We start from the raw sequence: 25579 nt of genomic DNA, 5'->3' as shown, positions 1-25579 counted from the left end.
AACCTATGAGGGCCAGCCAAGCAGTTTCTTTATTTTTTTTAACCAATGACCTTTCTCCATCATGTGGGAGGATAAATTACCCACACTTTGTCTCTGCTGGACTGATACTATCTTTTGTCTTATCCTCATTGTTTCCTCAAACATATAGTTCTATAATAACTCTATTGTATGTTAATTATCTCATAGAATAACCAACCTAATGTGAACAGTGTCATTTAAAGCTGAAGAGCCTTAGAGTCAAAATAACATTGGTGAGAGTACCAGGCAGAAGCTGACGTATTTGGTAAATGCGCTCAATGTCCTCTGTCCCGGGTACTAACCGAGCATGAGGGCTTTTCAGTCAAATAATTAAGTGCATTTAAGGACTTATGGTAGAAGAAGAAGTTAAATTATTTGTAAAGGATGTGGACAATCGGATCCCAAGATTGGAGATGGAGGCTCACTGACCTGGAGATGTAACTCTGTTAATGAGCACTAGGCTTTGATGACCAAGGCCTGGAATTTGTTCTTCTGGTGTGCAGATGAAAAAAACAAAAACAAAACAAAAAACAAAGCAAAACAACAAAACCAAAACAGGAGAGATAAAAGAAGGTTGAGGATGGGAAGGGGGAGGAAGTAAAGAATTCTCATACCTACACCACATTTACTGCTTTGTTTTCAGGAAAGGAATAGGACCTTTTTCCCTACAGTTTTCTTTATAACACTGAATTAATCACAAAGAATTGTCTTTCAGTTTATTATTGTAAATTATTCCCCAACTTTTGCTTTCATTCTTAAGAAAAAATGAGTTTTAGCTAGGGAAAGTGGTGCCTCGCTGAAATCCCAGCACTTTGACACCAAGGTAGTTAGATTTCTAGTTCTAGACCTAGACCAGCCTGAGTTCCATAGTAAAAATGGTCCCGCAACAAAGCTGCTACATCTAGCAGAGCAGAGGTGACTGCTCAGCTTGTGCTGGGCCCTCAGATCATTCCCAGGACAAAGACAAAACAAAAATTCAACTAAGACTTATTGTGGCCTTCTGTTTGTAAGGGTCAGTCCATCACTGTGTTTATCAAGACAGAAGATGTCTGGAACTTTTTAAAGTTGATCTAATCCTGTGAAAATCTTATCAAAAAAGAAACTCTTTTACAGATTGACAGGGTTTGGTTCACATGAGCAATTAAAGGATCTGAAATGTCCCTTTACAGAACAAAAGTGCTTAGTGTATCCATAAAACCACCTTTTGTATAACAGTTGTAGTTATTATAAGAGATTATTTCCACATTTTTTGCGCAAATATAATGTACTCTAAGTACTCATCTGTTAGACTCTGTCTTTCCAAAAATATTAATCATTGAACATTCAAAATATTTATTTTCTATTCTTTTTTAGTCAAGCTTTATTTATATTATATACTATTTTATATCATATAATAATATAGAATTTTTGAAACTAATTTCTGAATTTTGTTCTTTACTATTAATTTAAGGAACCCAGTGGGCTAAAACTTCTTCTTTTTACCTTTACAAGGAAGTTTGTAATGAAATCATGATTGGGAAGTTGAATTCCTGAATAAAAAATCTATATTCTCTTATTGCTCATTGATTTGACCCATTGCTTTTTATCTATTGAAAATGATGAAAGTCATCCTGTTTGCAATTGGTAAAATCTTATATTTTAGGTGACAAATTTAGAACAAAAATAAGAATTTCATAAATTTCTAATTTCCAATGCAACCCCATTACTAAATATCTTTCAAATGACTCCATGACTGGGGACAAATGCTTTTATACAATTCAGCAATTAAATCATAGCATTCAGGAGAATAATTTTTAAAATATGCAGCATTTTAGAAATATAGATTCTATAAAATCATAAGTGTTAGGGGGAGTGAGATTCTTCTGAAATCTATTTGTTTTTTTGGGGGGGGCGAGGGGGGGTTCTTCCAGGACAATTATGCTGACCACATAAGAATGCTCACAGGAATAAGCTGTTAGGATGCCACAACAAAACCTACTTACTAGTCAATTCTAAGCAGTTTGAGGGCTTAAGAAGAAGCTGTTTTTCCAAAGCATGGAAATATCCCTCTTTTAGGCAATCTGGACCCTTAGACTTGCTTCCACTGTCCTCACACGACACCTCCTACCTAAGTAACTTTGATAAAATTTAAGGAATCTTTCACCTTTAATCAATCATATAAATATTAAAAAAGAAACAGCATTCTACTCTTTCATTATGCCACATATTTTTCTTGTATTATGATTGCATTTTATTATGATAATGCTGGAGAACAGTTGAGCATTTGGGAGTGGTCAAGGTACAAAGGCATGTGCATTAACTTTTTGCTTCAGTAAAGTATTTGGGCATTAGAAGCCATCATTATACTTCTAGGAAACACATCTACTCTTCCCATGGTAAGGAAATAACATGCAGCCTGTGATATTTTAATTACAAAAAATTAAATTCCCCAAAGAAGATTAGCACTTGCAATCCTATCACCATGTGAAAAATTAATATTGCAAAGTGATGGCCATAAATACATGGAAAATTATGCTTGCTGAAGAAGGATAGTTCATAAGGCTTCTGATGAGGACTCATGATTGTAAAGTGAATAGATTTTTTCTCTTACAGATTTTCTACTTTCCCTTGGCCCTCTTCATACCACCTTCAGTGTTTGCTGTTCACATTCAATTCAATCTCCTGTACCAATTTTGGATCCACACCGAGGTAAGAGTAAATGTGTGTTTGTGTGTGTGGTGTATGTGTGTGCTAAAAATTTTATACTAAAACAGCCTCAAGCAATGTCCTAGAAATGTACCAGCAGCTGATTTATTGTGTAAGAAAAATCTTAGTCTGCCTTCTTTAAGGAGAAACATCTGTTCATTTTTATTCCTTTTATTCTGAATATATATTGCGAAGTTTATAAGATGCAATGAAGCCAGTTGGTCCCAATTAAATAGAATAATTTTTGAACTATTAAGTACCAAAATATTTTAATACTGTATTTGCTACAATATCTCGCTATATTACAGTTCATTAAGCATTACTCAACAAGAGATGTTGAAATGCATTTCAATTTAGAGATAGAAATCTGTGTGTATGTGTGTATGTATGTGTGTGTATGAAGATCACTTACAATGTTTAGCATTTACAGAAATTAAGAAAATAATTTTGTAATCTTACTTTAATTCAAGAGTTTGCTTTGTTTAAACTTGTTCAATTTATTATTAGAGTTTTATTTTGTTTTCTCTAGAAAACTGAATGCAGAAATTCTCAGTTCAAGAAACTTTCAGATCCTCAGGCTTGAATGCTTGCAGATATATTACTAAGCAACCATTTAGATTATGAACTATTCATCTACATTTTCCTATTAAATATAGAAATAACATAGACTCAGAAATATCACTACACGAACAGGAGACATTTAGAGCATTTGCAATTCCTGGCAGCCTTTTGAAGTTCTGACAGTGAACACATTGAAAGATGGTACAGTGTAGTGCACCATATCACCAATCATACCTTCACCAGACACCCAAACGTGGCCTAGAGAAACATCATCTCATTGTTGGTAGTATCTCATATGCCAACATGCTTGGGATAGAAACACACCTACCCCACCTTTGGACATATGTATATTATTTAAAGGTCTGCCATGAAATACTGTTTGTTTATGATAGTTGACATATATCAAACAAGCTCATACTACAGCCATCTGAAAGAGTTGTCAAGGCCAGTTCTGACTCTAGAGGTCAAAGACCAAATTTCTTTAAGTCAGGAAAGGGAAGCATTCTCCTGATTTACTTGGAGGGGTTAAAGGAGAGTAGCATTTTTACAGCGGCTCTGCCCAAGGTCACGCCTTGTGTCAGGCCCAGTATTAGGATACGGAATGATGATGTCTAAGAAACTACTGCCTTTCCTGTGTCTCTCCAGGAGTCCTTGAGCCAAGGTCCACTTCCCTCCTCAGCAGAAGAGAGCAGATCAAATGCCAGTGGGGGATTATTTAAAGTTCAGTTCCCTTGGCTGCGTGCCTTTCCAGATGAATAGCGATATGTTAGAGCCTGTTAAACATGCTGCATGTCATACCTTCGCAGGAACTCAAACAAGCAGAACTGTCTTAGATGGATTACATGAGAGACAAGCCCCAGTTAAGAAACTTATAGTTTGAATTGTGTCATAAGGTATGGATTCATTTCTGACAATTTCCATAGCTGTGAAATTCAGATAGCATACTTTTACTTGTTGACAAGTAAGAGAATTATTCAGGAGGAAACTGAAAAGGTTGATGCAGTGGTGATTTCCGGGGAGATGAAGTGAATAGACATCAGGTGGAGGAAATTTGATTTTATTTTTAGTATTTAAATATTTACATAATTAATGTGTGTGTGTGTGTGTGTGTGTGTGTGTGTGCATGTGTGCGTGTGTGCGTGTGTGCAGGTACACCATACATGAAATGCTTGTGGAAGTTAAACGACTTTCAAGGGAGTTACAGACAGTTGTTCACCATTATTTGGGTGCTGGGAACTGAATCCCAGGCCTCTGCAAGAGTAATCAGTGTAGAGCATTTACTCAGCCATCTCTCCAGCCCCCATGAAGGATTAATTTAAAAGAACATGTTCTCACTGTGTGCTTGTCTTACTTTCTTCATTAGAAGTTAACATAATCTAAGTTCCCAAACCTGACAATATGTGATTAATCGCCAAGACCTACAGTGTGGAAGAGAACTTCTTCAAGCAAGTTCTCCTCAGACTTCCACATGAACCCTGGGACACAAGGGTCGCAAGGACACACACACACTTAATACATTTCATTAAGTGTTTTTAAGTGTAACAACACAGAGTAAAGGTGTAAACTATCAAACAGTCTATCAAAGTGTGCTCATCGAGGCTGAAGAACTGTTAGCTTCTTGCTAATATCCTCTGAGCTTCTTGAGCACTCAAATATCCAGCATCAGTGGCGTGACTCTCTAGTTAAGGAAACCTGTGCAAATGGCAGTCATTCCAGTGTTGGCCTTGTAGCCTGGTCCATTCACGAACAGTTTTCTTCTCAACCATCCCTAAGGTCTGCTTCTTACAAAAGAGGAAGCAGGTTCCTTAACACAGTGGTTTTTAGGAAAAGAAAAAAGTCACTTCTGTCACACCAGTACCTCTGAGGATGTGAGGAAAGAAAAAAAACTGAGCCCAAAACATTTAATAGAATCTATATCAGACAAGAATGAAGTTTGATATTTTTGTTATTGTTTCACTATGGACTCTTTTAGCAAAGAAATAGGGGTAACTTAGTCCCATCTCCTTTTTTAAAGTTGCAAAAATCCTTGCAATTGTTTTGACAGTCTGTTCTGACACTTTAAAAAAACACAGGGAATACAAAGTCACTCTGCATAGCATGTCCTGTAACTTGCTGTGTAAATAAGGCTGGACTGGAATTACAGAAATCCACCTCCTTCTGCCTCCAGGGTGCTGGGGTTAAAGGTTTGCACATCATGTCCAGCTGTTGTTGAGTTTTTAATATATGGAGATTGACTTCTCATGAACCTAGGGTGTTGACAATTCTGTAAATGCATGACTACAGCACAAGAAGAATTTTAAATTCAAATATTATACTTCAAAGCTATAAATGTCCATTTCTTAGGTATTAAGTGTTCAAGGTTTAGCTGCATCATCACCGAATGGTGGTAAGCACCTGAATTAATTTAGAGTGCTATAATCTGTTATCATGCTCAAAAGGAGGAATCCTACACACAATCAGTTTAATGCTGTGCTATGGAAGATTGGAATCATGACTTGATGGGTTTCATAACATTAAACTGAAATTTTTGAAGAGTTAATTCAGCCTTCCTTCTTTGGCTTAGCTTTCCTGTATTGTTTTGTTATTTTTTTTCCTTTAGTCTGTCTTTTGTAATCATGAACTCTGAAACACGTTTTTCTCTGATCTCCTTTGAAACTTTTAGAGTTTTAACTTTCATCTGGACTGCTACATTACCCTTAAACTTGTGTCATTTAGACTTATGACAGGTGGTTTAGATCAAGATTCACTGTGGATCCCCAGCAAAGAACCCAGTGCTATGGACACAGGCACTCATTCCAACAGTTTTATGTATCAGATGATCCTAATACCTACCTAAGAAAGGAATTGACTATCATGTTAGTTCTGCTTTGGCCATCTCTTTCTTTGTTTATTCATATTCCTTCACACAAACCTCTCACAGCAAGAGTTATGGTGTAGGTTGTGACGTTTGTTGGCATTTTCCTATCAGATTCTTGAACAACAATGTTAAAGAAAACATCTATTTCTTTCTTCTTTTAGTTCTGTCTGATTATTGTTTTTACTTTTCTTGATTTATCACATTGGCAAGAAGCTAGAGTAGAAGAGAAGAGCTAGAGACAGTTACAGGTGTATTCTCTCGGCGTGTGTCCTTGTGTCTGTCTCTCTGTGTAATTCTTTCTCCTACCCTCTGTCTGTTAATAGTGGTTATTTTAGTAATGACTTAAAAATCTTTTTATGTAATATGTGTGTATGCATGCTTGTCTCCATGGGCACTACCTGTGCAAAAGTGAATCCAGCGTTGAGGATGTGTTTAACTGGGATTGGCAGTAACACTGATCTAATGGAAAGCAGTTTGTCCCATGACAACACGAAGATTGCCTAAGGCTACCTTGCAAAATCAAAACTGATATGGTTGAGCAGACTGTCAATGTTTAACTAAACACACCCTTTGCCCCCAACACCCTTCTTCCTCTGTGTGCTTAAGGTTCTTGTTAGTAATGCAAGATAGGTTGAAATGAATAATTCCTATCTTTCCAAATAAAGATTTTAATTAAAATCTTTTCTGACCTTTACAATATTACTTTTATTTGAAGTGAGTGGGACAGCCAATGTGTTGTCATCGCCCCAACTTTGAATTCTGGCCTAGGACTCTTGTTATAATTATTTACGACCTCTCTATCTTGCGAGTAGTGTTCTTAAGTACATTAATTATGCACCTCATGTAATTCTCCAAATATCATATTTATTGTAGACTTAACATGCCAGTTTTCTTTTAAAGATATCAAGAAAATTAGATAATAAATCTAGCATAAGTCTCCATTAGTTTGTTTTATCTGTACTTTTCATATTTTTTTAAACTCAAACTTCTTTCCAGTATTATTTTCTCTCTGTCTGAAGAAGTCTGCTATCTGTTCTAAATTAGTATGCACCAATAAGTTTCTTTATCATAGCAGCTGATATCTGAGTTAAGTTCAGAAGGAAACTGTGGAGAGATTCTGGGTTCTTTTGTCCCAAAGAAATGTACTGAACAGATGGATAACAGAAAGCAAATGGGAGGTTCTATTACAAAAGAAGGGAGCAGGCAGGACCCCAAAAGTTTAGTAGCTCAGACAGTAACAATGCACAAAGATAGCGATGCTTGTTATATAGCATGGTTTGGGTGTTCATTTGCATAGTTTGGATTCTGTGTGCATACTTTATTTCATATAAATTATATATGCATCTTCATTGTTTATACATTTTGCCAGCATCTTGAATTTCCACCCAAGTGTATGTATTACAATCTAACTCCCTATTCAAGGATATGTATTAGTATTACAATAGCCATAGGCCTCATCAGATAATCTGGAGCCCCCGGCCTGCGTTAGAGATGGAAAGTTCCTAAGTTCCTTTTAATTGACCTCAGCTGGGGAATTTCTAGATTTCTATTGTGCCAACTTGTTTTTTTCCATACAGTAACTTTCAAGGCTATGAGTGGGCTTTCCTCACTCTCTACTTGTCTTCCCAAGTTAAGTTGTATTCTTAAGATATTCTTTATACACTTTCATTTCTGTTATCAGCATCATGCTCAGGCCTGCTGCCTCAGTTCCTCAGCCCTTGTGAACTCTACTTTAAGAACTCAGACAAGCCGGGCAGTGGTGGTGCACGCCTTTTATCCCAGCACTCAGGAGGCAGAGGCAGGTGGATCTCTTTGATTTGGAGGTCAGCCTGGTCTACAAGAGCTAGTTCCAGGACAGGCTCCAAAACTACAGATAAACCCTGTCTCGAAAAACCAAAAAAAAAAAAAAATAATAATAATTTAAGGACACTTAGCGTATAGTAGAAAAGACAGGACAAGTCTGCTACAGAGAAAAGTGAAGCACCCTCAATGACTGAGACTGGACAATGGCAAAAAGAGAACACAGTGAAGAAACTAATTTTTTTAAGAGTCTTTGGGACAGATTTTCTTTGAACATTTTACTGTCTCTATGAGTCAGGGCTTGTTTTCAGATTATGTCTTAATTAGGGGACAATAGCCTGATTCTTTTCTTTAAAGGAAAGTCTTCTGATAGATAGTTATTAATCTGGACAACAAAAGAAATGTTTTTATAAAAAGTAAAATAAAATTAATTATTTCCCCCTTCTTTTTCCTCCCTCCAAAGCCTCCTGTAAAGCTCCCCACCCTACCCTTGCCTAACTCCATTGTGAATTCATAGCCCTTTTGCATATATTTTATACCTAAATACAATGAAACAACTTGGTCAGTTTATTTAGTGTTACTTGTATGTATATGATATCAGGGATGACCAATGGGTATTGGATATTCAATTAGAGGCTTATCCCTGGGAAAGACTACTTCTCCAGCTCCCAACAGGTGTCGGGTGTGACCTTGTAGACTTCTTCCTCCCACGTTAGAACGTCCATTAATGTGCTACTTCTTAGGTTTTGTTAAGGAGGTAAGATTGGTAAGATATCATGAGTAAAGGTTCTTTTCATTTTTTAGAGACACCAACTGGCAGCAGATTTTCCTGGTCCTCTTGTTCTAACAATTTTACATTTACTTTATGTGCTCCCTAGGCCTCGGCTTTAGGAGCTGTGTTGTAGCTGCATCAGTAAAGACTCTGGCCTCAGAAAACGTAGTTCTAACCCTTCATTAGAGAAGCTCTTTTTAGCAGCAGATGGTGTCTATTACTGAAAATACAGCAGGTTCAACTGCAGGAAGTAATTTCTGTAATTATTATCAGAAATTTTGGCTCGTCTCACCTGGGCTACCTACCATGCATTAACAGGAAATCTAGGGTCACACTCAAGGTTCTTAGTCTCATACATTAAATAATTTGAGGGTGGATTCAGAAGAAATCTCAAAACCAAATTTCTTAGGGAAAAAACAGTTAAAGAAGCTGAAAATCTTAGCAGGTACCAGGAGGATGAAGAGGATGAAGATGGAGCAAAGGAAAAGGCAAACTGCAAGCAGCCAGACCAGGAAGGCAGAAATGGAGGGAGTACATGATGTTCAACATCTGTGTAGTCTCTGAGCAAATCCAAGAGATGTAAAAGATGATAAAATAAAAGTTATGCTTTTATGACTAATTCAGAAAATCAGGATTAATTCAGTCATAAGTGACAGCACAAGGGTCAGAATTTTCTGGGAAGTAAATGGACATTATCTCATCAAAGGGATACTTATTCTAGTCATTTCTTAAGTGTTGATTGAGTTGAACACACCCTCTAAGTAGAATTTTAGGTCCCCACCCAGAGCTGTATTTTCATATTATTTCTTATGAGGAAATAAGCCCCCCCTTTAATAATTCTTCAATGATAGCAGGATATAAGCAGAGTCAGAGATCCAATTCAGGTACCATTCTTTTGACTAAAATTCATGTAGTATATAAGCCTTAAAATAATTAAAGAAAGTGCTTATCTGGATCAAGTTGTTATGAGGCAGTCTTGTGTAGGATTGTCATTATGAAATGCCATGAGAAGATACAGCTCCTTGCAAGCAGCATCATTACCAAGGCTGAGGGTATTATACTGTATAGGAGCGGAGACAGTGAGTTAAGCACTGGATGTATGTATTTTCTGCTCTATTTTCCTAACTATGGATGATTTAGCATAAGAAGTTTCTCTCAATCTCTGGACCCTGGGTCTTTACTCTGATAGACTGCAGTTTAGAATTGCTAGCTAAAATAACTCTTGTACGGGAAGTTGTTCTTGTAAGGGCAAAATAACGTAATACATATTACTCCTTGTAGGTTCTACTCTAGTGATTGAAATTTTATTTTATGATATTTGCCTTTAAATATGCTCTTTTTCATAGTCACTCTTTCTCTGGACTGCCAGCTCACAAAGAAATGACATGGAGACTTCTTATTAAGAGTAAAAAAGCTTGGTCTTAGCTTAGGCTTGTTCCAAACAAGCTCTTAAGACTCAAATTTATGAGGAATACTGAGAATTCAAGAACAATTGCAGTTGGTTTTTGATCCTACTGGCTTTGTGGGAGCCTAGGCAGTTTGGATGCTCACCTTACGAGACCTGGATAGAGGTGGGCAGTCCTTGGGCTTCCCACAGGTCAGGGAACCCCGATTGCTCTTCGAGCAGATGAGGGAGGGGGACTTGATCAGGGGAAGGGGAGGGAAATGGGAAGCGGTTGCGGGGACGAGGCAGAAATCCTTAATAAATAAATAAATTTAAAAAATAAAAAAAATAAAAATAAAAAAAGACTCAAATTTATGTGTTTATATTAATCTATACTCTCTGCCTTGTGACTCATTCTTCCTCCTCAGTACCATAAATCCAACTTCCTCCATGTCTACTGGCAAATCTCCTGCACCTCAGATTTTTCCTAGAGTTCTTGTGTCTGCCTAGAAATCCTGCCTATCATCCTTTCCTGCCTAGCTATTGGCTGTTCAGCTCTTTATTAAGCAAACCAGAAAGTGCCTTAGGCAGATGAAGTAAAATAGAGACACATCTTCACACAGTGTACAAAATGATTATTCCAACATTCTCTCTCTTACACATACACACACACACACACACACACACACACACACACACACACACACCTATTCACCCATACAAACATGAACAGGCACACACATAGACAAAGAGAAATATTTAACTTTAAACAGATTTTTATGTCTAAATATGTTTGACAAACAATTTAATAATGAATAACAGTAAGGAGATTTAACTTTTGAGAAGAGAAACCAAGTTGGAGATTCATATGTCCTTTGTTGATTTGGGAATATGAGTATGTCAAAATAAGAGTTATGGAATATTCAAATGCATACAGCATACATTTGAGGACTTCCGGGACTAGAGTTTTTAAATTATATATATTTAATGTATATGGTTATTTTGCCATCCTTCTAGTATATGTACGATGTGTATGTATTCCTATTAACCTGCAGAGTTCAGAAGAGGTCATCAGAGTTCCTGAAGCTGGATTTGTCAGTGGTTGTGACCTGCTGTGTGGGTGCAGGAAACAGAACCCTGGCCCTCTGCAAGACCAGGAGGTTCATTTAAGCACTGAGCCTCTCTCTAGCTCTCAGGGTGGATTTCTAACATACACTACTCAATTTATCAGTTTTTAAAGCATTTCCTCTTAGAGTAGCATCACGTTATTTATAACAATGTGGCTGATTTTATCATTGGACACACGAACTGGCAAAATGATACTTAAGAGTGGACTTTTTAGGATTAATGTGGTTACGACTATGGCTGCTTCCTGTTTTCCTCTGGTAATTAAAAAGGTATTAGAAATAAGTCATTGATAAAGAAAAGAACCCATGAATTTAAGATAGACCAAGAGGTTGGGGGCATATGGGAGGAGCTACAGGGAGGAAAGGAAGTAGAAGAAAAATTTTGTAATTATATTTCAATTTAAAAAGTAATGATTAAAAAATAAGTTAGCAGGAATGCATCTTTCCTTGAGGCAACATGTTAGAATTTGGTTGTATTTATTTTTCTTTAGAAAGTTATTTAAATGTAAGATAAAACAAATTAAATGAATGCCAACCTTGTACTAACAGTGTTTTCTTGTAGAAGACTCCTGTAATCGGAAGTGTCAAGAATCAGCCTCCCAGATAATTTATTATAAAGCCAGTCTTTTAAAACTTGTTTACTATCTAAACATAGCCCAATGCCAGACTCTGTTCAATCCAAGACTTTAAGCCTTTTACCCTACACTACAGATCCATCAGAAACATACTCCCTATGAAGCACCTTATGATCACAACAGTCTGGATCCCTAACGATTGTTTTATTTCCAAACTATAAATATTTTTTTTCACTCCTTGGTGTGGAAAGTCAGCTACTTCCATATTACATGCCTACTGGTGTTGTAAACTGCCGAATCAGATAGGAAAACATCTGGCCATGAATAAATCAGCATTTGTCTGGGATTTCAAAGTGTAAAACTAGGCAGACAAGCACATATCCTAAGAACTCTACTTTCTCCTGCTTCCCTGTAGAGAGTTTGGCGCTAACATGCCTGCCACCACCATCTGTCTAAATACTAGAGTGTGTTTCCTGAATTAACATAGCAACACTGGTGGAGGATGCAATTAAGGTTTTGTTTTTCATTTCTTCAACAAACCCTCAGCAACAATATAAAATATTCCACAAATCCTCAAGCCAATTAAGCTCTTAACAAAGAAAACAAAGAGTAATTAAAAAATCAACCAATTCAAAGTAACAACTATAAGTCTTTTTAATATATAGGTGTATGTGGTTCAAGAATTTCACAGCATTTTTTTCTAAAATTTTAATTAAGAATTCCCGCTGTGCTACTAATAATAAAATGTACATTTCTATAATATTCTTTAACACTTTATGACATCATTTGAAGTAAATCATTTGATTCCCAGATGCAACACTATAATTTCCTTTGTATATCTGTGTCCTCTCAAGAAATATTAGAACAAAAATCTTGTGTACCTAAGAAATACAGAATGGATGAAGCTGATGTTGATGGCCTCCTGGCCAATAAAGAAGTTAATGAATAAAGACTTCACTTTAGTGAAGCAAGACGGTTTGGAGCCTGCATCTTTACTATAAGTTTTTTCACCTTGAGATCTAAAAGAAAACTCAGGTTGTTTCCTACTAGATTTTACCAACTATGAATTCAAACTGGTTATGAATTCAAATCAATCACATATGCAGTAGTCACTGTAAAGAAAAAAAGATGAGTGATTTTCTTGTCAGTCCCAAGAGAGAACAAAAGAGCAATTTGTTGTTTTTAATATTTTGTTAATATATTTTATCATAATTTTAACTTTATATTGGGAGTTACTCAGTCTTGTAAAGAACTTCACTTAAGAATTTCCCATGTAGTTTATTTCATTTGACTTCTAAATTCCTGTGGAAGTTCTTAGCAACTGACAAGACAGACAGTGCATGGATGCTAAGATAGAGCTTTCTCAGCTAAATACAAAAGTCATCTTAAATACAAGATTCTGATCATATTTAAATGCTTTGGTTATTTATACAGTGCAAAGAAAGTGGTTATTAGTAATTTAATAGTTAAAGTAGTAATCATTTGGTATTTGAGAATATATTTAACATTTAATATATGCGATATAGACCTAATAAAGGTGAACATAAGACACAGACATGTACATTGACACATATGTGCTTCATGTTTTTTATTTGTAAGTTGGAATAAATATGAGCGTTCAATGGTGACAGAAGTATTTATAACCATTCATGTTTCAAAACATACATAAAGTAGTGTAAAAATTATAAAAAGTCTTCATAGATATTGTATACATTTATATGTACAAATATTTAGATTATTCATTCATGCATAGATTTCTGATTATAATTAATAAGCAAAAAGGAGAGGGGGAAGGAAATTAAGAAGATGGTGAACGGCAGGAAAAAGAGTGTGATATTAAACTATGAATAAAAAACTCATTGCATTACAACTGTTAGTTCATTTGAGTTTGAGTTCCATGGCATCGGTTTTACCTGAAAAATTTTTCCATTTTCAGTTGCACTTAAGGTGTATATTTCTTTGTTGAATAAAACATAACAATGATGACAAATGAAAGCTGATAGATGCTTAAGGGACTGACATAGTATTCCTCTCACACTAGATGCATTGGAATGAGGAGACCCACAGTGATCTGGGTCTCTGGTCCATCAATCATGCCTGCTGCCGTAAGTCTTGAGCAGCTACAGTCCGTGTCACCACTCTAAGCCATGTTCATCTGAGTGCTGCCATTGCTCCTGAGATGGAGATGTCTGTGTACTCAAGGCAGTTGCTCCCCAGGATCTATCATATTGCTGCAAGTCAGTTTTATAAGGAGAATTCCCAAAAAAACACATGCTCCCTAGAACATACTGTACCCATTAGCTGTGTTACTTCTCACACAGGAAGGAAGAATATTTGTAACCATTTCTTACTCGGAAATAACATTAAAATGAGCCATAGACTCATGAATTCTTTCTGAAAAGTGGTTATAAATATCCCTATGGATTTTCAAGTCTGTATTTTAGTATTTTAACAGCCATTTCCAGATATAAAACCTGAAGGAACTATTACATGGTATTCTCAACATTCTTCTAAAATTTGATAACATAGTAGAAATACATATTTGTTTTAAGATTTAGCAAGAATTATTGTTATTTTCTTACTTCTCACAGGGTTGAGGGAAGAAAATGCATTTTTTGAGGAATTTTAATGCACTGATTTGTAATAAATTAACTGAATATTTTTGTTGAAAGTGATGTTTTTCAATTTTAGTATGTCAATAGCCTTTTCAATTTTTTTTTTTTTGACAGGGTCTTTCTGTGTAGCTCTGACTGTCCTAGAACTCACTCTGTAGACCAGGTTGGCCTTGAACTCAGATTTGCTTACCTCTGCAAAGTGTTCGGTTAAAGGGGTCCTTCACCACTGCTCTGTGTATGTTAACACCCCTTTTCTTCTTACTGAAAAATGAATATAGAAATCACCAGTTCTAAAGAATATTTGAGAACAAAAATTGCATAAAACATAAGTTATCTGCCTAAGAAATAATTTAAAATTGGACAATAACTGAGAATAGAATTTTTTTGAACATTGTTCCTACTCCAAGCAACATTTCAGTTTGAATTTTAAAAAGGCAATGTTTTTTAGGTAATGGGTGACAGTCAAAAAATGGGAAACATGTGATCAGCTGGTGATAAGCATTAATTAGTGGATTCACTGTGCATTTCATTTCACTTCAAACTGATCACTGAGATAAGACAGCAGGCTCACCAGCCTTTCACCTGCTTAAGACATTGATTGTGACTCTAGGGTAAGCAAAATGCAAGGATTTTCAAAAACTTACTTAGAAACTACAGGTGACACAGGAATTGACATTTCTGTGTCTGTCTCAAATCTACATTCTAAGAACTCAAGAATTATTAAATGGGTTCTCCTGACAATGAGCATCAGAACTTATTTAGCCATTCTCTCTCCTATATTGCTCTGTTGTTTGCCTTTATCTCCACTTCACCTTCATTTTGGCTGTTGCTTTTAATTGCCAAAATGTTTAATAATTGTTATGCTTGGTCTTACTTTCCTCATTTTCAATCCCGTTGTTCTGGACATATTTATTACCTCTGTCCTTGAGAATGACAACCAGACTCAATCCTTCAAACACTACTCCTCCAATATCCAAAGAAAAATGTTCAAATCATTCCATCATCTTCCTTTGACCTGAAAGGGCCTGCAGGAGAGGTGTCTATATCCCTGTGGCATATTCAACTTCAACTCTAAGCCTATTTTGATCATGTGCATTGTCTTGTACAATTAGAACGCCCATCAAGAGTAAGCCTTCCATACACTAGAGGTCAATAGCATTCCCTGTCGCTGTGATAAATAAAAGTTTCACCAGGATGAGCAAACCATCGCTGTGAAAGCATAAGAATGTGAGGATGGGAAGGCACGTTGATCTTATAAATAGGCTCCTACGGAGCTATCATGTGTTGATGAAGCTCTGTTTATGCTGTAGGAAATGAGACGGGTAAGGCATTCTCCTTTCTGGATTTGCCATATAGTATAAGGGATATGATACTTGGACATAGAACAAAAGAGACACAAGAATTAATGATTTCACAACATGTTTCCAAATTTGGGAGTGAGGGCAGGGCAAACTGTTGGAGAAGGCTGCTTGTTCCTCCTGTCTGTCTGTCTAGCTTAGACCCAAAATAACCACACAGAAACGGTATTAATTAAACCACTGCTTGGTCTATTAGCTCTAGTTTCTTATCGGTTAACTCTTACATCTTCATTTAATCCATCTCCATTAATCAGTGTATCATCACAAGTGATATTAGAAAGACTACATGGCTTATCATAACTTTCTAAAATGTAGAGGAGTGACTTAGCCCCTAGAATTTCACATTTTGATGCTTTTTATATGGAAAATTGGCCTGTACCATATTCAAGCCCTATTATAATAAATTTTTGCATTTTCAAATAACTCATTTAAATCTAATACATGAGGGCAACATTTTTGCAAACTTAGAATGGGTCTGATTTTTCCCAGAGTAACTAACATGTTTTCAGGAAGTTGAGTTTCAGCTAGATGTGGTAGAATTGCTAAATGGCTGAATTTGCAAAAGTGGGCGATAATTAAATCATTACGCTCAGCTCTTATTAAATATTAATGAATTCTCCATGACTTTGAATCAGAGAGCTTTTTTTACATGGGAACTTCTGACTGGTTTGTCTGAACAATGAGTCATTTGCCCTGTGGTAGTCTTCCTCGGCTCCATGGTACTCATAGGCACAGTACCAAAGAATTTAATTCTGGTTTTGCTGTGTCATACTTGGATTTTACCTAAAAAATTTCAAAAGAGCTTTCGATATTGATACCACTATATTTTGGCTTAAAGGAGCAAAAGGTTTCTCTAAAGAAAAAAACTTGACATTAAAAAAAAAAAAAGCATGCCATACAGCCCAGACTCTAGGCATCTGAAGCCACTCACTCGGGTGGCTTTGGATCCGGTTGCACACATGCCAGGATTCGAGTTCAGAAACCCATCTGGTCAGCAGAAGCCACTTAGTGGAGTCCCCTCTATCCCTCTTCTTGTTTGTTTTTGTAACAAATGTTAGGCACAAGAGAGAGACAAACATGGGTAAGATGGCTTTCTCCTTTCCCATCTGCTTCTCTGCCAGAGACCAAAAGTCGGATCAAAATCATCAGTTGGTAATGTTCTGAAGGCTGAGGAGCCCACTCTCCCATTTTGCCATCACCAACCAACCTTCTGTACACAAAGTTTTCCACCAGTAGCCCATGAGGTAGTGATAGGCTGTAAGAAATAAAACACACTCCTTCTCAAACCCTGTGATTAACACTATATTTGTGAGACAATAGTTTTATGCTTTATTTTGGAGGGCTATAATGTAACAAATACAAGACATAGATTCAAAGTACATGACAATGCTGAAATTAATAATAAGAAACCACAATCCTTGATATCCAAATGAATTCCACTATTCTGATAGGGAAAAGGAGATGGATTTGGAGATTAAAATACATTTCTTCTAGAAATAACCAGAAAATAGGTAGATAAGACACACCACCCCAGGCCAGATATTAAAAAAAAAAAGCAGAAAGATAGATGGACAGGAAAGACAGATGAAGGAAAGGAAAAAAGGAAGGAATCATATAAAGGAGGGAAAGAGAAAGGAGATGAGAAGAGAAGAGAAGGGGCTGGGTATGTTTCTGTAATATAGTTCTTAGCGATACATCTGTAAAAGTCAAATGGATTTCACACCAATTTACATTATCATTATATCTCCATTCACATTCAAGGACATCTCCAATATAACTCCATTCACACCCAATTACAGCATCATTGAAACTCCATTCACACCCAAGGACATCACTATTGTAACTCTATTCACACCCAAAGAGCACTATTGTAACTCCATTCATACCCCAGGACATCACCATTGTAACTACATTCACACACAAGGACAGCACCATTGTAGCTCCATTCACACCCAATGACAGCATCATTGTAATTCAATTCACACCCAAGGACATGCACCATTGTAACTCCATTCACACCCAATGACAGCACCATTACAACTCCAATTACAGCCAATGAAATTATCATTGGAATTCTATTCACATGAAAGGACTTCATCATTGTAAGTCCAAATATAACACCTTTGTCATCTAATAACCTCATGGCAAAAGAGCATGGCTGGAGAGAGGCTAAAAGGAAGAAACCAGGAAAGGGATGGAGGAATAGAGAAAAATCTAAATTAGCACATGGCATGTAATTATTCACATTCGTTTGCATGCAGATATCTGCTCTTTCAGACAGAAACTGAGACACCCTGAGGAAATTGCAGCAGAGAAGGCTAAGACTCCCTTTCAGGTCTGTAAATAACAGACAGTAGGGAGACCATGTGGAGGCCTGTGTTATGGTATAGGTTGCTGTTTGCCAATGAGATTATATCTTCAGTTTCAGGAGGATAGGTGAAACCACAGGTACAGAATATTGTGAGCCACCCCTACTTCCTATATCTACAGAACAACTATAGAACTGATTTTAACATTAGAGATTAATAAAATAAAGCCAAGCACATCCTCATGAGTGAAGAATTTTCATAGGAAGTGTTTCTGGGTCTGGAAAGATGGCCCAGTGGTTAAGAACATGCTCTATATTGCAAAGACCTGAATTTAGTTCCCACCACCCAGGTTTGTTTGGGGGCTGAGAACTGTCTCTCACTCCAAGAACTCATCTGAACCACTTGGGCATGGCACTTAGCTCCATAAGCCATACTAAGAAGCACACAAATGTGCATAATTAAAAATAAAATGAATAAATAGAAGAATATTTCTGAATTTAGACATCTGCTAATGGCTTAATAAACATCACTATATACTGATAGATTATAAATTCTTTTCTAAATTCTTTTTCATAAATTTTTACCTCCATTTTTGTAAGGAATTCAGAAAAATAGAGTCATGTATTTGTGTATGTTGCTTTTATTAAGCAGAGATTTTGATTCATTTCTGTCAAATATTCTATTTTTCCTTCTACTTTCATTTCCAATGTATTTTCAAGCAAAGTCTAGATCTCCTCAGTTATGCTATTGTAAAATTGCACTTTAATACCCAGTACTAATGCCTTTATCACTCTAAATCAAATGGGTTTTGCTACTAATCCTCTCATTACCCACAAGATAATGTTTAAGATTGTTGCTTTGTTTCAAATAAGTATCCAAATAGTATGCCCCCGTTACATTTTGTCATTGTGTCATGAGCAGTTCAGGCCTTTATGTCCATCATCCTGTTCCTTCTCTGTGCCAATGACATATTGCCTGCTCCTTGAATGTCATGACCGATAGTGGCTGTTTTTCCCATTAGCCACAGTGCATGCAAGATGCAGTCACATTTACAAGTCTGGAATTACATTATTTTGCAGCACTATTATTATTCTTATTTTAGAGACAAAGAGCTTAGCTGGTTTTCCTGGGATAACACAGTAAACCATGGGAATCTGGCCACTGAACTGAGTCGGGCAAGTCTGTGACTGTCATACCATATCTCAAACAGTTTGATGAGCACCACCTTCCTGTGATGGACGGGGTAGAGAGAATGAGCTTGAAACTTTCTGTGCCACATCTCTCATGTGACTGTCATGTGTTTGTGCAATACTCAGGGGTAACCATGTGTGTGGCTCTCTTTCATTATACACAGGTCATCAGAAGCCTCGGTCCCTTGGAACTGGTCCTTAACACTCCCAGCCATCACAGGGTTCATCATGGTAAGATAGTTTTGTGGTTTTGCTGTTATTGTTTCATTAAACACTGCAGTGTTATTTTTTGTGCCACTTTAGCAGATACAGACCTTGCACTATTATACGTTGTATAAATAATTATTATTGTTTCCCCTTCCCTCTTCAGAAAAGCCGGAGCTTCAAAGTTGAGAAGTGACTTCTCTCAAAGGTTTCCCATCTTATCTCCTTGTAGCTGGGAAGTGAGTCAAGCAGCTAGATAGGAATGGTCCTCTGTATGGTCGCAGTGCTGGAGAGCTGCCCTGTCTACACTGGAATTGTTAGTCTTTACAAATATTGGATTTGAAAGAAGCTTTTATATTTGAAATATGTGTACTACAGGAAATAAAACAGAAGTCAATCACAAAATTAAAAAAAATACAGAAAAACAAAAACAAGCTTGTTTTAAAAACCTAAAAAATGCATACTGGGATTTGCAAAAACCTGATAACTAATGCTGTACTCTGCTAAATTTACTACCTAACTTAGCACATGCGCAATGACTCGAAGAGAAGACTCCATGCGGCTGGTGTCTAAGGCAAAGACACCAAGTTTAGGGAAAAATCACAACGTGTTTTATTTGGGCACCACAGGAACCATTAAGAACGTGCATTATCTGTGACTGGAAAATGAATGTAAAGTTGGAGTGTGTGTGAACTATAGTGTTGATGAATACATAGTAGATTCTGCATGTTTGGAGACCGCATAGTGGTGAGATTGTCTCAGTCACTTCAGCATACACTGGCACGAATAAATCTTAAGGGCATAATGCCGAAGGCACAAGACAAAGAATGAACACCGTGCCTTTGCTGGTCTGAACCTCTGCCTTCACAGACAGTTTTGGAACAGGACAGGGTAGCCTTCTCGAAGGGAACTTGTCCCTTTTTCCCTTGCCTGCACCACAACAACAGCACAGGAGAGGTTGTGTCTAGCGCTTCCAAACTCAGACCTCTCCTGTCCCCAGGGAGCAGTTAGCAGGGGAGTGTAAGATTCTTGTGGATTCCTGCGCATAAACAGAAAAATCTGGAAAAGGGAGTCCACACTGAAAAATAAACAGCTTCATTTCTTCTTCTTTACCTCCCCTTCCCCATTCCGCACACCGCGGGCAGACCTAGTCAGCATGAGCAGAGTCCTGTCCTTTGGGACCAAGACTGTGGTAAAGTTGTCCGGGCACCGTAGGGTGCTTAGCAGAGTCTGTGACTGAAGCCTGCTTGTTGTACCCTCCTCTTACTGTGATGATGCCCACTCCCGTCTTCAGGGGCAAAGCACTCTCACAATTGGTGGAGAACCAGGGTTAGATCATGTGTAAACTCTCTGCTCCGTTCTCACGTGTGCATGCACAGAACGTGTGTCCACGAATGCACATGCACGGTTTATTAGATTAAAACTCTTTTCCTTTGGATTTAGTAACATTTGTGTAATTATGCCTATCTAAGTTTCAAAACATGTAAAATAAAAATTGTTGCCAGTTCCTTGTATTAAGTTTAAATTGTAATTTTTATGTTTTGGAGCTGGAAAATTAACATATTACTAAAAGTACTAATTCCAAGAGTAATTTAATTTTTAATTATGCCTTTTATTATTAAAATAGTGTAATATTGTTCTAATTTTCTTTCTGAAACATCAGCAGAGAGCAAGACTAAAAATAGCATCAAAACAAAACTAAGAGCAAACACATACATTTCCTTTTAAAAAATTTATTTTTATTGTTATGATTTGTGTATGGGGATATTTTGCCCACATGTACACCTGTATACCACATACATGTAGTCCCCTTGGAGGACAGGAGAGGGTGTCAGATGCCTGGGGACTGCATTTGTAGATGGCTGTGAGCCTCTGTGGGTGTTAGGTATTGAACCTTGGTCCTCTGTAAGACCAACCAGTGCTTTTAACAGTACACCATTGCTCAAACCCCAAATACATCTATTTCCATCTTACTCCCTTTTACTTTCCTCCAAACAATGTGATTTTTCAATTATTCATTAGTTTTATAAAAACAGCTATGTGACTATATCTTGATATTTAACTAAAACATTGGAAAATGCACATAAATTAATAAAACCTTTATCTCTTTAATAAATTTAACACTAAAATACTTAAAATGAGACTATGAATAGAATCTACGTTTGTTTTTTAATTTTTGAGATTATAAATATAACATTTTTCCCTTCCCTCCAAACCCTTCCATATGCTCCTCCCCTATCCCCTTCAGATTCACAGTCTCCTTTTTTTTGCTAATTATTATTGCTTCTATATATTTTTGATATATGATATATAATGTATATTGTAAGTTTGACAAAAAGACCTGGTTGAGGAAGAGACCTGGTCAGTCATCCTCATCAGCTTAGACTATGAAACCCAACATGGACAATTTCAACAGAACGGCTATATATGGGCTGCCCATTCATGCTCCAGCACTGTCAGGGCACAAATTACAATTTTTTAAATTATAAGTGCCTGTGCTGACTTTTTGGGCCAAAGTCACCTGAGAGGTCACATCTGAGACTGTGACAGTTTCATTGAGAGCAATTAGATCCTTTATCATAAATGCAGTATAATTGCAATGGCCAGGACCAATACAGCTGTAGTTGCCAGGATACAGAGAAGTTTGCAAGCTATACCTGGTAGACAAGATGGATGTCTAAGACTAAGTGCCCTGTCAAGTTTCCATGCTTTATTGACTACCAAGGAATCATACAGAGAAACTCAAAAAAGCCTGCCTGCCTCACTGCATAAGTGGGTGTTTTGGTTTCGCAGGAAGTTGAAGGCACATTGTACCCAGGAGTACAGGCTCTAACCTAAGAAATCTATTTCATATGTCTGTCAAGGCAGGTTGGACAGGGCAGCTATGTGGTTCTCTGAAATATGTGATGTATATGTATGCATATTCTTCAAAACAACCTTCTCAGTCTGTAATATGCTACTTGTATGTATGTTTTCAAGGTAGACTATTTGGTACTGAACAATTAATTGTTGTCTTCTCTAGGAACTCCCAACTCTCCCCAATTGCTTTTGGTTATTTGTTTAAAGTTGGGGAGAAAGCATATTTAGAGCCACTTCATTGATTGAATTTTTCTTGCATGCTTTAAAAACAAGAGAAAAAATATTTCAAAAGCTCAATTCCATGTATTTGAAAAGTTGTTTTTAATATTTTGTCTCACAGGCAGAAATCGTTACTGCATAGACAAAAACTATGCTGGCACTTTTATTATTTGGGATAGAATGTTTGGTAAGTAAAATGTACAACTACCAAAAGAGTTAAATTAGCTGCTTTGGGATTCGTAGAAAATCAATAATCATATTGTAATGTTTATCTTCCAGGGACATTTGAAGCTGAGAATGAACAGGTTATTTATGGTCTAACGCATCCCATTGATACATTTGAACCATTCAAAGTTCAGGTAATTCATCTAACGTTGTCCTTCCTGAATGCATACAATTTCACAAATTTTGTGTTTAAAAGGAAAACAGTTATTGTAGGTGGAAGCACATTTCATTGCCGTGAAAAAATGTTTTACATATAAAATAATTTGAAATAGCTTTAGCAGTTAAGTGATATGAGTCAGATGGGCAAAATCCATTAAAACTCATTATAAGAGTTTTTAAATGTACCTTCTACCTCAAATGCAAAAAGAGTAGCTTTTAAAAAACATGCTTTTTTTTCTTTCTCAGAATAGACCTTAAATATATTCATGTATTCAGGAACAGTGGTGCAACATGTAATTAAGGCTGATCCCACAGTAAGAAAAATATTTGCTTCAAGTTTTCAGCCTCTGGTTAGAAATTCAACATGAGGCCTTTGCCTTCTCATCTTAGAGCTGGGTGTCAAGGGGTATTATCCATCAGTGAGGTCGACATGTTACCTCTCCTGCTAGGACTTGGTGGAGCCGACCAATTTTCCATCAGACATGTGGTATTGCTTGTTCACTGGCCTTAGTGGTTGGCACTAGAGAAATGAAGAATGTCTGCTGAGTTCCGATGTGTCAATATCAGATGACCACAAAGGCTCCTGGAGTTAAGGAATCACAAATGAGGAAAAGATAAGAATGCTCTAAAAGCTGTGGTTGTCATTCAAACCTTGGATACAAGGCTGCTTGCCATGTCCTGGAAGTAACAAAATCAAAGGCTCCTCTTGGGCTTGCTTTGCAAACCTACTCAAGTTTTCAGAGAACATTGAGACAAAAGAATTATCTACAGCTGTTAAATAATTCCAGATTCAATTCTCAGCTACAAATTTGCCCTAGGAATCCAAGACTCAGGTTTACTTAGCTCATTTCAACCGACTTACTTGACTGTGGCTTCATACACCAGTTAGGTCCAAATGCCATCCTTTCTGTAGTGAAAGTGATTACTCTATATCCACAGCTGGAAACAAAATTGCTGATGGGTGTATACATATGTAAACATACATATGTATGGGCACATATTTTCCCCTACATGGCACTTGGACTTCCATCTTTACCCTAGGCTGTACTCACAACAGGATGTGCCTCTCAGGAGATACATAATAAATATGTTCAAATCTTTACAACCGATTTAAAAAATACACATGAAAGACCCACTCCCTTAACTTCGGGTAGATTTTTCTCCTTAACATGAATAAAGAAAGATAAATGGAAAAATCCACCTCCATCTCTAGGATGGAGCTTTACAAGCCAATGCGATTCATGAGACCATCTTTATAAAGTGCAGATGCCATTCAGCAGCACTGTGGATGATGGGGGAGAGACTATACGGGAGGTCAGTATCACCATTGGATACTTAACACCTTTGGAAGCAAGGCTTTGGGAACATACACTGAGGATGAGAGGGTCGTGCATGAGAAAAGACTAGTGAATGAATATTGTAAGCACTACACACACAGTAGATGAATGGATGGGAATTGCTATGTGCCAAAGTGGACAATGACAGGCATTTTTGAGTCACAGCACATTTAAGTCAAGAAGTAAGCCTCCAGGTAACTACATTTAAAAACGTTTTTTTCAGCACGATAGTTGTCAGGTGTGGGTCTAAGTTTTATTCTCCTTTGTGCTCATTTTAGTCAGAAAGATTAAGTCAGCAACTTATGATAATTAAGAGTTTGATAATTAAGAGATACAAATTTGTTATTTTCAGTGATTTCCCTTTGAATACAGCTAAATTGCTTACCTAGGTTTTATTACCCACAAAGGAACTTAGATTTTTCCCCACTAAACACAGGGATACACTTGATTTTTGAGGGGTAGACCACTCTGTTCTTCTTTGAAAGATCCCAAGTTCCTAGGGATTGGAAACCAAGTAAATTGGAAAAATGTCATTAAACTATTATGATATATCGCTCATGCTTAGTATCCAGACTTGCAGAAATAAAATTGAAGTAATTTGCAAAATAACCAAATGATTTAGCATTTTAATGTGTGTTGGAAGTTCTAAACACACTAATTTTCTGTATTACTAGTATTGAAAATCCCCGGGCTAAACCTCCATCTAACATTTACCTCGTCTTCGGAAACGTCCCTTTTAAGCCCTATAATAACTCAGGCTGATTCTTGGAATATTTCAAGTAATTATAAAATCCATTTTTCTAAACTTAGCTATTTAAATTCATCCTGGGACTTACTGCTAAAATACCAGCATGATCACAAATTCTGAGAGCAAGAGCTTTTCTTTCCATTAATGCATTTCTATACTTGAAAAAAACAACCCTCACATTTAGAGTCTGGAGTTGATGTTCAAATTCTATGAATATGTTTAGTCCTATGGCGCATTATGGGCACTTGTGTGAAATTTCCTTATAGTTAAAATTTATTGAGCACTTATATGTGAGTATGTTATTTAACTTCTGTGAATATCAAATGAATGTTATTTAAAGAATGCGTATTCCTGCTGAAACACTCATTGTAAAAGTCCACTGCAGTCACAAAAGCCCTCTTTTCCATGACTAAATATGAGTTACTTGATACTTAGGAAACTACAAGCTGAAATGCTTGTGAATATCTTTTGCTAATATCATATTAGTAACACAATAAATCATTGCTTCAAAAATATCTGGATAGGTGATCTAATGATGCCTCCAGTTGACTGCAATATCCACCTAGTAAGATGTTAG

At 36.7% G+C, this 25579-nt stretch overlaps 1 protein-coding gene across 1 annotated transcript in view; it reads left to right on the top strand.

Annotated features, from left to right (window-relative positions):
• Agmo (alkylglycerol monooxygenase) overlaps positions 1-25579 on the top strand; it is a 251709-nt gene that overhangs the window by 99463 nt on the left and 126667 nt on the right. Inside the window, exons 5-8 of the mRNA XM_041658448.1 lie at positions 2611-2706; positions 19416-19482; positions 22655-22720; positions 22813-22892. Coding sequence (XP_041514382.1) covers positions 2611-2706; positions 19416-19482; positions 22655-22720; positions 22813-22892 — 309 coding nt within the window. The remainder of the gene's footprint in view (positions 1-2610; positions 2707-19415; positions 19483-22654; positions 22721-22812; positions 22893-25579) is intronic.

Source organism: Microtus oregoni, unplaced genomic scaffold, assembly GCF_018167655.1.
Source record: "Microtus oregoni isolate MIOR12 unplaced genomic scaffold, Mior012 000009F_ref0000495, whole genome shotgun sequence".
NCBI lineage: Eukaryota > Metazoa > Chordata > Mammalia > Rodentia > Cricetidae > Microtus > Microtus oregoni.
The sequence above is the reverse complement of the archived record's forward strand: the minus strand, read 5'-3'. Positions and strand labels throughout refer to the sequence as shown.